The sequence below is a fragment of the Petromyzon marinus genome, chromosome 36 (assembly GCF_048934315.1).
Source record: "Petromyzon marinus isolate PM22_M1 ecotype Great Lakes invasive population chromosome 36, UKy_Petmar_22M1.pri1.0, whole genome shotgun sequence".
In the NCBI taxonomy this organism is placed as follows: Eukaryota; Metazoa; Chordata; class Hyperoartia; order Petromyzontiformes; family Petromyzontidae; genus Petromyzon; species Petromyzon marinus.
In genome coordinates, this window is record NC_133702.1 from 6,430,864 (window position 1) to 6,444,497 (window position 13,634).

The 13,634-nt window shown below is 47.6% G+C and overlaps 1 protein-coding gene across 2 annotated transcripts in view; it reads left to right on the forward strand.

Annotated features, from left to right (window-relative positions):
- PORCN (porcupine O-acyltransferase) overlaps nt 1–13,521 on the forward strand; it is a 122,349-nt gene extending 108,828 nt beyond the window's left edge. For both annotated transcript variants that reach the window (XM_032966589.2, XM_032966588.2), the window contains 5 exons: nt 1,480–1,556; nt 1,896–1,959; nt 2,561–2,646; nt 4,384–4,491; nt 6,714–13,521. In XM_032966589.2, coding sequence (XP_032822480.1) covers nt 1,480–1,556; nt 1,896–1,959; nt 2,561–2,646; nt 4,384–4,491; nt 6,714–6,812 — 434 coding nt within the window. In that variant the 3' untranslated portion in view covers nt 6,813–13,521. The remainder of the gene's footprint in view (nt 1–1,479; nt 1,557–1,895; nt 1,960–2,560; nt 2,647–4,383; nt 4,492–6,713) is intronic.
- The last annotated feature ends 113 nt before the right edge of the window (nt 13,522–13,634 follow it).

Here is a 13,634-nt window from a genome sequence, read left to right on the forward strand (position 1 = left end):
CACGTAGGTAGAAACGTAATAGATCACGATGTTTCGATCGCAACACAAGCAACCGTCATCAGGTGGGACAACCACGGCAAGAAAAAACTGCAACACAAGCAATCGTCATCAGGTGGGACAACCACGGCAGTTTTTTTCTTGCCGTGGTTGTCCCACCTGATGACGATTGCTTGTGTTGCGATAGAAACGTCGTGATCTATTATTTTTCTACTCTACGTGACTTTACCGCAAGAACCAAAAGAGTATGGATTCCTGCAGTCACGAAAGCTTAAAAATCGAGATTGTTTCGACCATACTTTACCACGGCGGTCGGTGCACGCTTCTAAATACGAATTGTCTCGTGTTGGTCCAGATTACAGGCGTCCCACTGCACGTACACCTGTCTTGCGTGTTGACGAAATAAATAAAGTAGGCGCTGCCTCCCGTCACGTATCCGTGCCTCCACGTAAAAATAAAAGTATGTTGCAACCCACAGCCGCACAAGCCTTCTGATTCTGATCATTTCGGCAGCATTGATTCATGACAAGCAAGCTGTGGACCAAATTCGACATACATCAGCAGTCAGCCTTACTTGAATCAATGCCGGTGAACTGCCAATCACACGGAGAAACGCACGTCCGTTTAACACGTAGGCTTGCGCCACCATCCATAATACAGGTTTGTTTGGGTTAGATCACGTAAATATATAAATGTGTATGCATAGTGCGCGTCGATTACCATATGCATAACCCAACCGGCAATGGATACCCATTGTCATGTATATGCATTCATTAATCCCACCCACCACATCGCCAAGAAGTGCTCACAAGTTCAGTTTCATTTATTTGGTATAGCCCTGTGAGCCATTCGGCTCTTGAATCGGGTGCAACAGCAACAAGCAAAAAACAAAAACATGAACAAGTGATTCTAGATTTGAAGCTTTCGTGACTACAAGGATCCATACTCTTTGGTTCTATTCGGTAAAGTCACGTAGGTAAAAATAAAATAACAAAAAATCACGACGTTTCGGCCACAACACAAGTGGCCTTCATCAGGTGAAGGGACTGGACTGTCCAGAGGACAACGTCCAGGCCTTCATCAGGTGAAGGGACTGGACTGTTTACCTACGTGACTTTACCGAATAGAACCAAAGAGTATGAACAAGTGATGCCATCACCCCTCTATTTAAGGAACGAAACAGGAGGATTTCTCCACATCTGGATGTCGCCTGGTGAAGGCAGTTCTAATTATTGGCGAAACGTATTCAGATTATAAATGTTGTGGCTTAGCTCTCCAACGCACCGGTGTGCTATACTAGTAACGAATTGACATGTTCTGTTTACTTGACAAACCTTACTAATTGGCTGTGTCCCTTTACAATATGGGGGTCCCAGTTCAATACTATATTATACAATTCATAACTTAAAATAACAATTTACGCCGTTGCTTGTTGACCGTTTACATTGTGTGTTGTTGTGCATCCCCGGCCTCCCGTGGCAGATGTCTTTAAGAATACCGTGCAGCTCGGCACATTCCCTGCCATCCTGGTGACGTACGCTGCCAGCGCCCTCCTGCACGTGAGCCTCTTATGACCATCATCGTCTCCTGGATAAACTCTCCTTTAACGGCCGAAAACATCTTAATATATAGAGGACTGTGGAGCTTAGGCGATTGTTGGTAACGCTGCCCCGGCTGCTGCCTTTCAGCTTTCTGCGATTTGTGGTGCAAGTTGCTTGAATGACGACAACACTTTATAAAACAAAACACATTTTTCGTCTAATTGTCCCATTATATATCTCCATATTGCAGTAAGGACATGACTGAATTCATGGATTTAATGGCAGACATCTATTAATGTATGAATGCCACCGTCAGAATAAATTATTTTATGGCCTGTACTTTTGCTCCCACAACAGGGTCTGAGTTTTCACCTGGGCGCTGTTTTGCTGTCGCTCGGACTAGTAACCTACACGGAGCACGGTGAGGAATTGGGATGCTCATTGTTCAGAATTGTCAGTCCATGACCAAATATTCACCATTTTTTGTTATTATCATCAATACCATATCTTCACCATGACCAAATCATGATCACCGTAATGGTAACCACCATCTTCACCACCAGGGTCAAATATATCCGCACCATTACCATGATGATCCCTATGGTCAAATATTAATCTATCTCCACAAACAGGCCTATGGCCCTATCTTGATCCCCATGATTATGACGATGGCGCAGTCACCAAATAATTAGCATTACCACCATCATCATCATCATTACCACCACCATGATCAGCCACCACAACCATAATCATCAACATCGCCATAAGTATCATTTATCACCACCATCAGTCATTATCACTATCATAATCACCACCACTGCCAAATGCCCCTCAACCATCATCATCACTTGCTTGGAATGTTTCCTCACGACAGCAATTATCGAACTTTTAGTTTTACCCATTCACATTTCCCCCCCCCCCATCCCAGCCTAAGTCATCGTCGTCATCATCGCAGGCGTAGCGGGCGGCGCGGTCCGCTCGCGATTGTTCACGCTCCCGTCCCGTCCCGTCCGCTGCCGCAGTGCTGAGGAAGAAGCTGGCGGGCGTATTCAGTGCGTGCATCCTGTCCCGGCGGTGCCAGCCCGACTGCCAGCACCGGCACAAGCAGGTGACCGAGCCGCGCATCCCGGAACCCGTCGCGGGCCACGTTTGCGACCCGAGAATGAAAAGTTTCTCGGGAGCGCTGTTTTGTAAAATGTGCTCGTGATGAATTGCAGTGGTTTTTTTTTTAGTTAATATATTTTTACGTGTTCACCAGTTTGCCCCCACCCCATCCCGGTGGGGATTTTGCAGAGCGCTGCTGACTTAATTTTTTTTTACTATTTCATCGTAAGTACGGATGTGGTTCGCTTCAGGTTATTGCGTTGGTCCCATTTGTTTACAAATACGGTACATAGAAGGTGTATAACCTGCCTAGCTAGGTGTGTGTATGTAAAAGGCAACGCGCGTATGTAAATTTACGGTTTGCAGGGATTTCATATGATGACAAAGGGCTATAAAGAAGACGGAGAGATTAAATGATCGCTGATAGGGGAGCACTGCAACTCACTTAATGATTTAAAAATGAGGGAAGGAAGCACGCGGTGCAGATGATGAGCGAGATGGGAACTCCAGACCCATCCACACTATACGAAGAAATACTTTGTCAAGTGACCAGTTAATTCAGGGGTCGGAGCACTGAGCCGGCGGACGCGGAGATCCCTTGGTTTGATTTTGAATTTCAGCCGGCCGTAATTAACCCTGAGTGAGTTGATGGTCTTCGTCCGATCACCAAATGACTGCACACAAATACTCTCATTGTATAAAATTCGGCGTGATACGGAATTTGGCTACGTTTCAGCTCTGAAATTTTAAAATATCGATTTGTGTTAACAAGCGATGAGCAATATTTTCCCGGGATAAAGCGTGGGTAAAGTGAGGTATTCAAGGGTCTTCAGAAGTAGGTTTGTGACGTCATCTTCTGAGGGCCATCCTCTAACGCTGCAAGCTATAGAGTTCCACGTGGAAATGTCTCCGTGCCATCATCTGGTGAATCATCGTCATCTGGCCCTTCCCTCACACCTCATCCGCGGTGGATCTCGTTCTTTAGGTCGGGAAACACTGCTTCGATCAGTCTCGATCGTTTCTCTTGTAGATCCTTTACTGCCGCCTCTAACACAACCACGGACTCCTGCCTTCCCCCTATACTCCCGTCTCCTTCCACGCTTGCGTCTCATCACCGAGTACGAGCTCCTGTCCGTCTCGGTTCATTCCCTGAACTCATCCGAATCACCGCCGTGTTATTTCCTTGCCTTGGTTTCACAAGCTTGATTTCAACCTTGACCGTTCTCCCTCCATCCGTAATTTTTCAGTCCCCTGCAATCTTCTTTACGCTTTCAATTGCAACAGAATTGTAAAAAGACGCTAAAGAAAAAGAGAAGCCAATGGAAATATGCCCTTTTAAATCTAGATTGAAAACCCATTTGTTTAGAACTGTTTTTTTGTGTTTAGTTTATTGTCCTTCGCCCTGCACCTTCGATTAGCACGGTTGCCTACGTACGGCGCGAAAGAAGTTCAACATACAGCAAAACCTTGGATTGCGAGCATAATTCGTTCCGGAAACGTGTTTGTAATCCAAAGCACTCGTATATCAAAGCACTCGTATATCAGTTGTGATCACGTGACGCTCGGCAGACAAAGCGTATACGGTACTACTCGTATTGCTAAGACCCTCGCTCGTTTATCAAGTTAATATTTATTTAAAATTTTTGCTCGTCTTGAAAACACTCGCAGACCAAGTTACTCGCAATCCAAGGTTTGACTGCACATGCAAAGATGTCTCACGCCCACCGTCCTGCCTCCCCAGACGGTGTGGGTGCGGCTGGCAAACCTCTGCTTTGGAGCGCTGACCCTCTTCCACCTCACCTACCTGGGCTCCCTGTTCGAGACGGACTCTGAATCCCTCGAGGAGGAGGTAAGCAAGGCTTTGGGGGTCGGGTGACGTCACCACCGCGCACACCTGCGCGATGACATCACCCGCATCCCACAGCGTTGAGCCGGGTTTGTGCGTCGCGCTGACGTCACGCCCCCCCCCCCACCCTTTGCCCCCACCCTCCATCCCGGCCGTGCATTTCGCGTAAATGCGCGGGCAGTGCTCGTGGTGTAGAACAACAACAGAAAGAGAGATAGTTAAAAAAATAGACAAAGAGAGGACCAATTGTACTCGCAGATTCACAGTCGCACGTCTGCGAGGTGCGACTGTGGTTGGCAACAACCGTGAGTTTTGAGGGTGCTCCTTGACGGTAAATTCACCAAAATTGTGAGAGGGCACAGACGCAGCACCCCCCCCCTCCCCCCCACCGCCTTGCAGCAGCCTACGAGAGCCGATACTCGGTGACATTAACAACTTCCTGCGAGGCTTCCCAAGCCGCAAGTAACAACGCGCAGGTGGGTAATTTGCGAATTGGGATGCAGGAGCGATGCGTGGGAGATTACACTCTCGGCGCCTTGCGCCGTTTCGCCAGACCTGGCTGGTCCTTTGGGAGAGAGACGGCTCGCCTTCTAATAAATAAGGGGGCCGTCTGTTGGGGCGAGAACGCTGATTAAAGCGCTGCTCTCGCATTCCAATTGGTCGCACCTGCCGCCCGATACCGGAGTAGGCGAGGAGTCGCCGTTCACCTTTTTCCATCCGGAGTTACGAGCTCCCGCAGAGCGAGTAGAGCCGCGGCGTTGACGAGCGTCTAATACTCGCGGCCGTCGATCCTAACGCACTCTTGTTTACCAATGCTTGCAAGGTTTCATTTTGCGGCTGTGCTTCTCAAATTCGATAGACGCAGCCAGACGGGTAGGCCGATTGATTGATTCGCTTTACTTATAAAACCAGCGGAAAGCGCATCGGTACAATGCCCTTTGCGAGGGAGATTTTGATAAAAAAAAATCAGTGGGAGATGAAAACAGCAAATCAACGTTGACTACACAAACATCATGAAGCCTTTCCCGTTCCGAGATGTTTGCAAGTTGCAGGGTGGGTGTCCCGTTCACCGCTGAATGTCAAAACGCGCACAAGCGGTTGGCGGTAGTTTTATTTAGAGAGGCAAAGCGCCATTGTCTTTTAAATCATTGTACTCACCGCATAGAACTGTAGCCACATGACCGCCACTGATAGCTGGTGCGAAAACTGCCACACACCTCTCCCGCGTAGCCTTGTGGGAGCCTCGGTACATCTTCCGACGTGAAGACGTACCGATAAAGTTATTTTTATTTTACGTACAAGTACGTCATCGGAATGGGAAAAGGTTAAATGGGCAGGAAAATTATTAAGTGGGAAGGTAGCTAGAATGATGGTTGGAGTGCCAGCCAAAGGAAGCAGTGCACTCGAGAGGACATCTGCCATGGAGATGGAGCGATGTGGCCAGCTCGTGTGCATGAGATAGATGGATCGTTGCATCGTATGACGTTAAGGGACGGTGACGGCTTGGGGGGGGGGGGAGGCCTTCAGCGGTGGATCAATAATTGCCGATGATATGAGAGTAAATCACCACGAGTCGTAAGCAGCAAATATACAAACTAGAGTGCCACAAAGTTCTGACGAACGCATTTTACAAACTCTCGATAATTTTCAGTGTGCAGATTGATTATCCAGGTTGCGAATTATCCATGCTTGCGACATGTACACGCCGATTCCATTGTGAGCTGCTGCTCCTTTATGACTGTAACCGACCACACTAAGAAACAATAAAAACAGATGACACATTCTACATCTCCCCCCAATTATCCGCAAATAATAATAGAGTTATAGTCGAACATGAACATGTTTTATTTATGATTTTAAGCTTTCATGACTGCAGGGATTCATAGTCTTGGTTCTTTCAGTAAAGTCACGTAGAAGGGAAACAATAAAATAATAAAACTAAATTCCCACGACGTTTCGACTGCAACGCAAGCAATCATCATCAGGTGTTAAAACCACAGCAAGAAAATTTGAAATTTTTATTATTTTATTGTTTCCCTTCTATGTGACTTTACCGAAAGAACCAAGAATGTTTTATTTAACCATGGTTTTTTTTTTATTTGGGCCGTCCCTCACTCTCATTATCCCAGATAACTGAGAGCCAACCTTCAAATGTGTAATTGGGTAAGAATGGGGCACCGCCTTGAAGATCTGCAACTCGAATCCCCCCCCCCCCCCCCCGGCAGGGTTACAACATGGCTCACACTATCGCCATGTGGTCCAGCCTCGACTGGGCCAGCCACTGGGTCACAGCCGCATGTCTACTCTTCTACAAGCTCATCTGACCCCGTGGCACTCTGGACCCCGGCCCCTGCTCCCCCGCAAACCTCGGACCCGCAACGATCATTATTCCGACCTCTCCCAGAGAGAGAGAGGGAGAGGGAGGGCCTGCGGCGACTCCTCTCACGGTTTGCTCCTGCTCACATCCGCGATGAGAAATCTCTTTGCGTTGTGACGATGAGAAATATTTTACTACGACGAGATGTGTTTTGATTTTTTTTTTGTATCGATACGTATGTTTGGATTGACCGCCGGCAAGATAAGGTATGAACAAAAAACTAGAACAAGCCGGGGATCACCTGTCGTAGATGGTTGAGGTTATGTGTGTTCGGTGTAGCTTAACATTACTTATGTAGGAGGTTATTTTTTATAGTATTATTCATTAATGATGATGTGGAAACCACACTATTGGATATTGATGCATTCTGCAAGAATTGGTGGTAATTTAACATTTCATTGTAGGAACTTTTTTTTATACTAAAACACTAAGGCACAATTGTGTGGCATTGAGGTAGTTTGAGTTTCGTTCATATATATAGTATATCACTCTTGCTTTTGTGGCAGTTGAGCTAATACATATTGAAATATTTATACCATTACTGTCAGTGGAAGGAGTTATGTGACGGTTATTGAGTATGGATGGCTACTATGGCCATGCACCTAATCGAATTAATCAGGGGATTGAGAATCGTGAATTTTGGGCAATACGTGGCATGCACAGGGGCAATTGTAACCAGCTCTCACTATTGCATAAAGACGAATTGCCATGGAAAAAAAAAACCGAACTTTTCATTTGTAGTTTATAACAATCGTAAGGTAAGGAGAGGGCTAGCAGCGGTGACGGGCGAGCGATTGTTGCCACCTATCACAGCCTGCCAAGCGCAGGCCTCGAGACGTCGCTACCGAAGCGCCGCGGACGGATCAAACGGAACGGGAACGCTCAACGACGCGGGCATGGCCAGCACAAGCCGGGTGACGACGAGAAGTCGCGCGCGGACGCACGTGGGCACTGTGCTCGTGGTTAAATTGCTAACGGAATAACCGTTTGCGGGCAGCGTAAAGCCGTGCCACTGCACCAACTTGTGCATGCACACACGCACGCTCACGCACGCGTGCCAAGGTGATGTCACTCCAGGTGGGAGCTGCACGCAACTTGGTGGGGATTTTTTGTTGTTGTTTAAACACTCGTTCACAATCCGTTATTGATTTTGGGATCTGATCGCGTTAATAAAATGTGTGTCGTACACCCTTTTCCACCAGTTAATAAAGTGTCGAGCTGGGCAGTGGTGGCTAAGCACATGGCCTGTCATCCAGCACTGTGGGGACACAGCGAGATTTGGTGGATTGCACGGACGTTGTAAAGCTCCCCCGTGGGCGTCGAGGTGCCACGCCCGGGCTCGCCAGGAGAAGGCAGTGCAGAAAGTTGATTAATCTCCATCTGTTTCCATCTGTATGGGGGACGGAGTGTTGGCCCGCATGCGACCGTGGTGGGTTTTCTCCAGATGCTCTGGTTTTCGCCGCCTTGTATAAACCACTCAATTATTGCCTGAAAACGTCTTAAAAATAAGAACCCTTCCTGAAATAAGGTCGCCCAAGTCATTGTGGCTTTCCTGAATAAATAAGCAAACGATTAATGTTTTTGTTACGCGAACGTGCCAACGTATCACCGCTTCAGCACCACCGGTGTGTCGAAAAGAAATCCGCACTGTTTCAACAATTGCATGAGTGCTCAAAAGTAGTATGTTGAACCTTCTTTCACACCGTACGTGGCCAACCCGTGCTAAATCGGAGGCGTTTAGTGGCCATGTCCCCTTCGAAGTGTCAATCGTGTAAATGTACGCACACAAGGGGAGTGACTCGCTTGTGCTCATTTGGAAAAAAAAAAACGTGGCCTGGCGGAACGCCTCCTACGCGGAACGGACAGCTACACCTGGGCTTGTTTGTGGGACACCTGGGGAGTGATGTCACTTTTTCTTCATCTTCAACATTGCTTCCGGTAAAACACGAGCACAACAACCCAGAATTGCTTGCAGCGATTTGCCCTGCTAAAACATTGTATCGCTCGTTATTTACTGAAAGGACATCGGTTCCACTGGAAGGAAGAGAACAAAAATAGGCATACATCTTTTTTTTTTAATGCCTCTATCGTGCACGCGATTTTTTTTGGTCATCAAAAGAAAAGTTGCCGCCCACCGTGTTGCCACGAGAACGACGACTAGAATTGCCACGTGGGTTTTGAGAGAGTTGCGCTGCCGTTGCGTTTGCTCCGCAGTCAGGGACACCGACTTACTCGGCGTTCTGCGTACATTGTGGTCGCGGCGGGCACGAGGCGGTGGTGGCCGAATATTCCCTGGGCCACACGACCAAGACGAACACAGCTGCCCGAAACCAACCCCCCCATCACCCCGCCACGTGACTCGTCCAGAATCCCCGACGGCATTGAACGAAGCGACCGCGCGCATGTTTCACGATGTACTCTTGTCGGGGCACGACGACAGCCTGCAGTACACTTTGAATAAGAGGTAGCGCAAGGGATATTTTTTTTGCATGTTTAAATAAAGAAACAGCTGCTCCGTTGTTCAGAGTCGGATGCGAAAAAGAGTCCCGACTCGTGTGTTGCAATCCAAAGTGTACGGGGATGGGGGGGGGTAATGTTGCTCTCTGGTGGATCGTACAGGCACTGCATCTTGTTTTTCCTTCCAAAAACATCTCGTCAGTTATTTACGCTTATCAATAATAACCATTGACGGGCTTATATACAGCCAGCTGCATTGATCAGGTGCAGCCAGTTTGGAACGTCACGCATCAGATGCAGTCTCCATCACCTCTACCATACGACTGCGGTCACCATGAAATGTTTAAACCACGGATCGCACAGTAACACTCGCTGCTCACTTTCATCATCATCATTCGCCGGCAGCGCTTCAGATTCAGTATTTACCACGAGGCTCATCCCTGAAGGCGTCCATGGCCTCGCTCACCAACCTCGATGTGAACGTCGAGGCATGGCTGATCCGTACGAAAGAAGCAGCCCGCTTAAAGGCTACCCAATGTGATATCTACACGTGGGCAAGATACGGTAATCGGCACGTGGGTGATATTCGTGATAAGAATAAAATGGGGGTTAACAAAACCCCACAATAAACAGAGGAATGGATGCAACACGTTCTGCCATCTTGTAGGCCATCCTGTGTTAAATGTGTTTTGTAGCAAAAAAACTCAAAACTGCCTTTGCAAAACAGTGCTCCACAGTCACATATCAACAATATCGGGTTTTTGTGATTTGTAACCAGCTGAATGCGTGTTGAATGTGTCGACCAATTCATTTTGTGAGCGTCGTTTATACCACTGCAACAATGATCTAGTTTTTTTGCATGATATTTACATCTAAAGACTGCGATTTTCTTTAAAAGACAATGTGAATGTATGCTTACCATTAACTTATTACGGTCAATCTGTATTCATACTCTTTGGTTCTATTCGGTAAAGTCACGTAGGTAAAAAATAAAACAAATCACGACGTTTCGGCCACAACACAAGTGGCCTTCATCAGGTGAAGGGACCAGACTGTCTCGAGGTCCCTTCACCTGATGAAGGCCACTTGTGTTGTAGCCGAAACGTCGTGATTTTTGTTGTTTTTTTACCTCCGTGACTTTACCCAATAGAACCAAAGAGTATGGATCCTTGCAGTCACGAAAGCTTCAAATCTAGAATCTGTATTCATGGCCAGTGCTTGGTGGCACCTCTCGCCATCGCTTCCCCTCCGCTGTACCCCACGTAAAGCCGGCTACGGCCTTCCAGGACCACTTAGAAGGATCTTCCCACATTTTGGCTTTAGGTGGTTCCATTTGGTCACGGACCTTCTGGACAAAACTCCCAAAAGTCTCCTACCAGCAACCGGCCCTCTTCCACGTTGCGCACGCACCCCACCTATCGCAGCCTCCCTTTCTCCTGCGGATAAACATCCTCAACGCTTCGCTACATCCCATTAACAACTGCCACATTGTTTAACCCACACCCTTCAATCGTTCCACGAAATTCGCTGCGGTTCGTAACAAGTTTCAGTCTGAAATAATTATTACACTCCAGAGGCAAGAGGCTTCTCGCTGGGATGGCTTTGCGTGCGTGCCTTTCATTACGCGTTTTTATAATTTGTGGGACGAACAACGTTTTCCTTGCCACCGCTTGCACAGGGCTTATTCATCAAGAGCCCCAGGGCCATCGGTTCCCGGGCGGGTATATATATTGTTTGGCGCAGTCGACAAAGTATCTCCTTTCTCACCGGTCACGTCAGCCCAGCCGAAGCCTTGACCCGTACTGGGACCACTCAAATCGGGGTTTGTTCGTTCGTATTGGCCGCTGCACACCTCCGTACGCGGCTGGGCGAGATCGTAAGTCTCGCTGCGTCGCGCTTTCTTCCCCACGAGCGGTGGTGCACCACCCCCAAGCAAAGCGCCCAGCCGTCTCCCTCCCACCACCGCTCTGGCGAACTTCGTGAATTATAACGCACCTCGAACCTCGCGAAGGGCATTCCTGCAGCGAAAATCTGAAAACAAAATGCAGTCGCACGGGAAGGAGCGTCTTTGAGATTTACAAGTGCAGGACAGATGTCTCCGGCTTTCAATGGGTGGGGAGGGGGGTGGGGTGGGGAGGGGGGTGGGGGGGCAGATAAACTACCCCCCTCTCTCTCCAGTGTGTTGTTGGCCAGCGAGTTTTAATGGGTGCACTGGCAAGCCCACGTTCAATATAATAGGGGTTTTCCCCTTTTTTCTGGCAACAAAACTGAAACCTTTTTACAATGATTCATGTCTGCATTAACCACAATACCTGCAGTCAAAATGCAAACAAAAAAACACTATGATAATATATGCATTGGCCTTGAAACTGATTGGTCCACACCAAGGGACGCTTTCTTTTGAGCCTCGACCCAATTGGTGCTCGACCAGATGACGCCAAAAGGGTGCAGTGTGTGACAGTACACGTCTGAAATTCCTTCAAGTGGACTTTTAATCCATGACGCAGTGAGGGCCGCACTTGTCCACGCGCTTTGCCATGAGATGGATTTTTTTTCACAGCTGAAAATTTGCCGTGAGAACTTTTTTTCATGACCAGCTGCTGCCTCAATTTGGAAGCCAGGATCTCGGCTGTGGCAGCCCAGCTTTCTCACCTCTGAGCCACCCAAGGCACTCGACGTATAAGTTCATAAACAATAAGTTCTGTCATTCATTTTGTTCAACTTGTAGCATTAACTTGCTTGGAAACTGCCCTTGGCGGTACACATTAACATGTCGGGCTACAGTCTACACGTAACCTTAGTTTATGCGAGGATACACACAGTAGTCTGTTCGGTAGCTCACAGATTTGCAAACCCAGATCATCCATGCAAGACATCGCCCCTTGCCATTGCCTTCTCGTTTACTTGTAAATTGCATTTGAAGCAGCACGTTTGTCTGTCCATGGAGATAACCTCAAGGTATTGTCCAGCCCCGACAGGCAACAGCTATTTACAGAGTAGACCTGTGTCATCGCTGAACCCCAAGGCATTGTCTGAATGTCTTGTGAGTGTTGTGTTTGCAGAGTGCGAACAATAGGAGTGCACCAATCCTCACAATACATGCGTGAGAGATTCTTACGGGGTTTTTTTTTAATCGTATATGGTTTTATGTCATGGGTTTGCGTGCGTCACTGAGCTGGCAGAGACCGCGACACTCGGCCAGTGTCCCATCGCGGTCCTGAATCGTGACGATGTATCGAATTGCCAAGGAAGTGAATCGTTCCACCCCCTATAGAATTTGAGCCATCGCATTATCTGCCCATTTGATCAATGGCGCATATTCGACTGCATTGTGCGTAATGCGGGCATACTTCGAGTGTTTCTGTTACCTTAATGTATTCATGCAATAAGCCTGCCCAGTCACGTTTTGTTTCGTGTGCCACCATCGTCGCTTGATATCATGTAACCTGTTATTGTGAAGTGCAGTGTTGTCGGCTGTAATTCAGTGTTATAAGAGTTGTAGCACTGCTGTTGAAAAAGGTCGCACGCTATTTATAGTTGACAGAGGTGCATCTGTAGGTTTTCGGGTGAGATCACGTAAATGTGTCGTTAAACCCGCCACCACCCGACCACAGCCAATTCGTAAGGTTTGTCACGTAAACAAAATATTCAAATTCGTTACTAGTTCAGCACGCCGGTGTGTTGGAGAGTAAAACCCACAAAATGTACAATTCGAGTACGAAGTGTCGCCTATAATTACAACTAGCATCCTCAGGCAGACAGCCAGAGTTGTGGAAACATCCTCCCCACTGCTTCGGTCTTCACTCGAGGGATGAGTGCAATGCTGTTACTTGTGAGCCAATCAGCTGCGAAGGCCAGAGGAGAGTTGGGTTCATCATAGGATAATCGACATACATTAAGCATGCACGTTACGCGCACCGTGCGTGTACATTCTGTCGGGGTTTTTTTGGGTTTAGCGACACATTTATATTTACGTGCTCTAACCCCCAAATCCTCTTGGATAACATTCGTCGCGAAAGCCGACTACGTGTTAAACAGAGGTACATCTATACCGACCCAATGGAATGCATTTGGCACCCGGAATCTTTTTTTTATTAACGTCATATAATCAAACTTTCAAATATTTCTTTCGAACATTGTTGCTTTTAAAACAAGACGTCATGCCCCAGCTACGAGACGAATAAAGACTCTTTGTAGAATAGGACTCTGAACGTACATTTCCTCCGTGGTTAAACTTGCGAGGGGCGTATCGTGTCGGAGAGCACTCGTCCACCGAGGAGACGGAGCGATTAAATCAGCTGGCGTGCAGCTC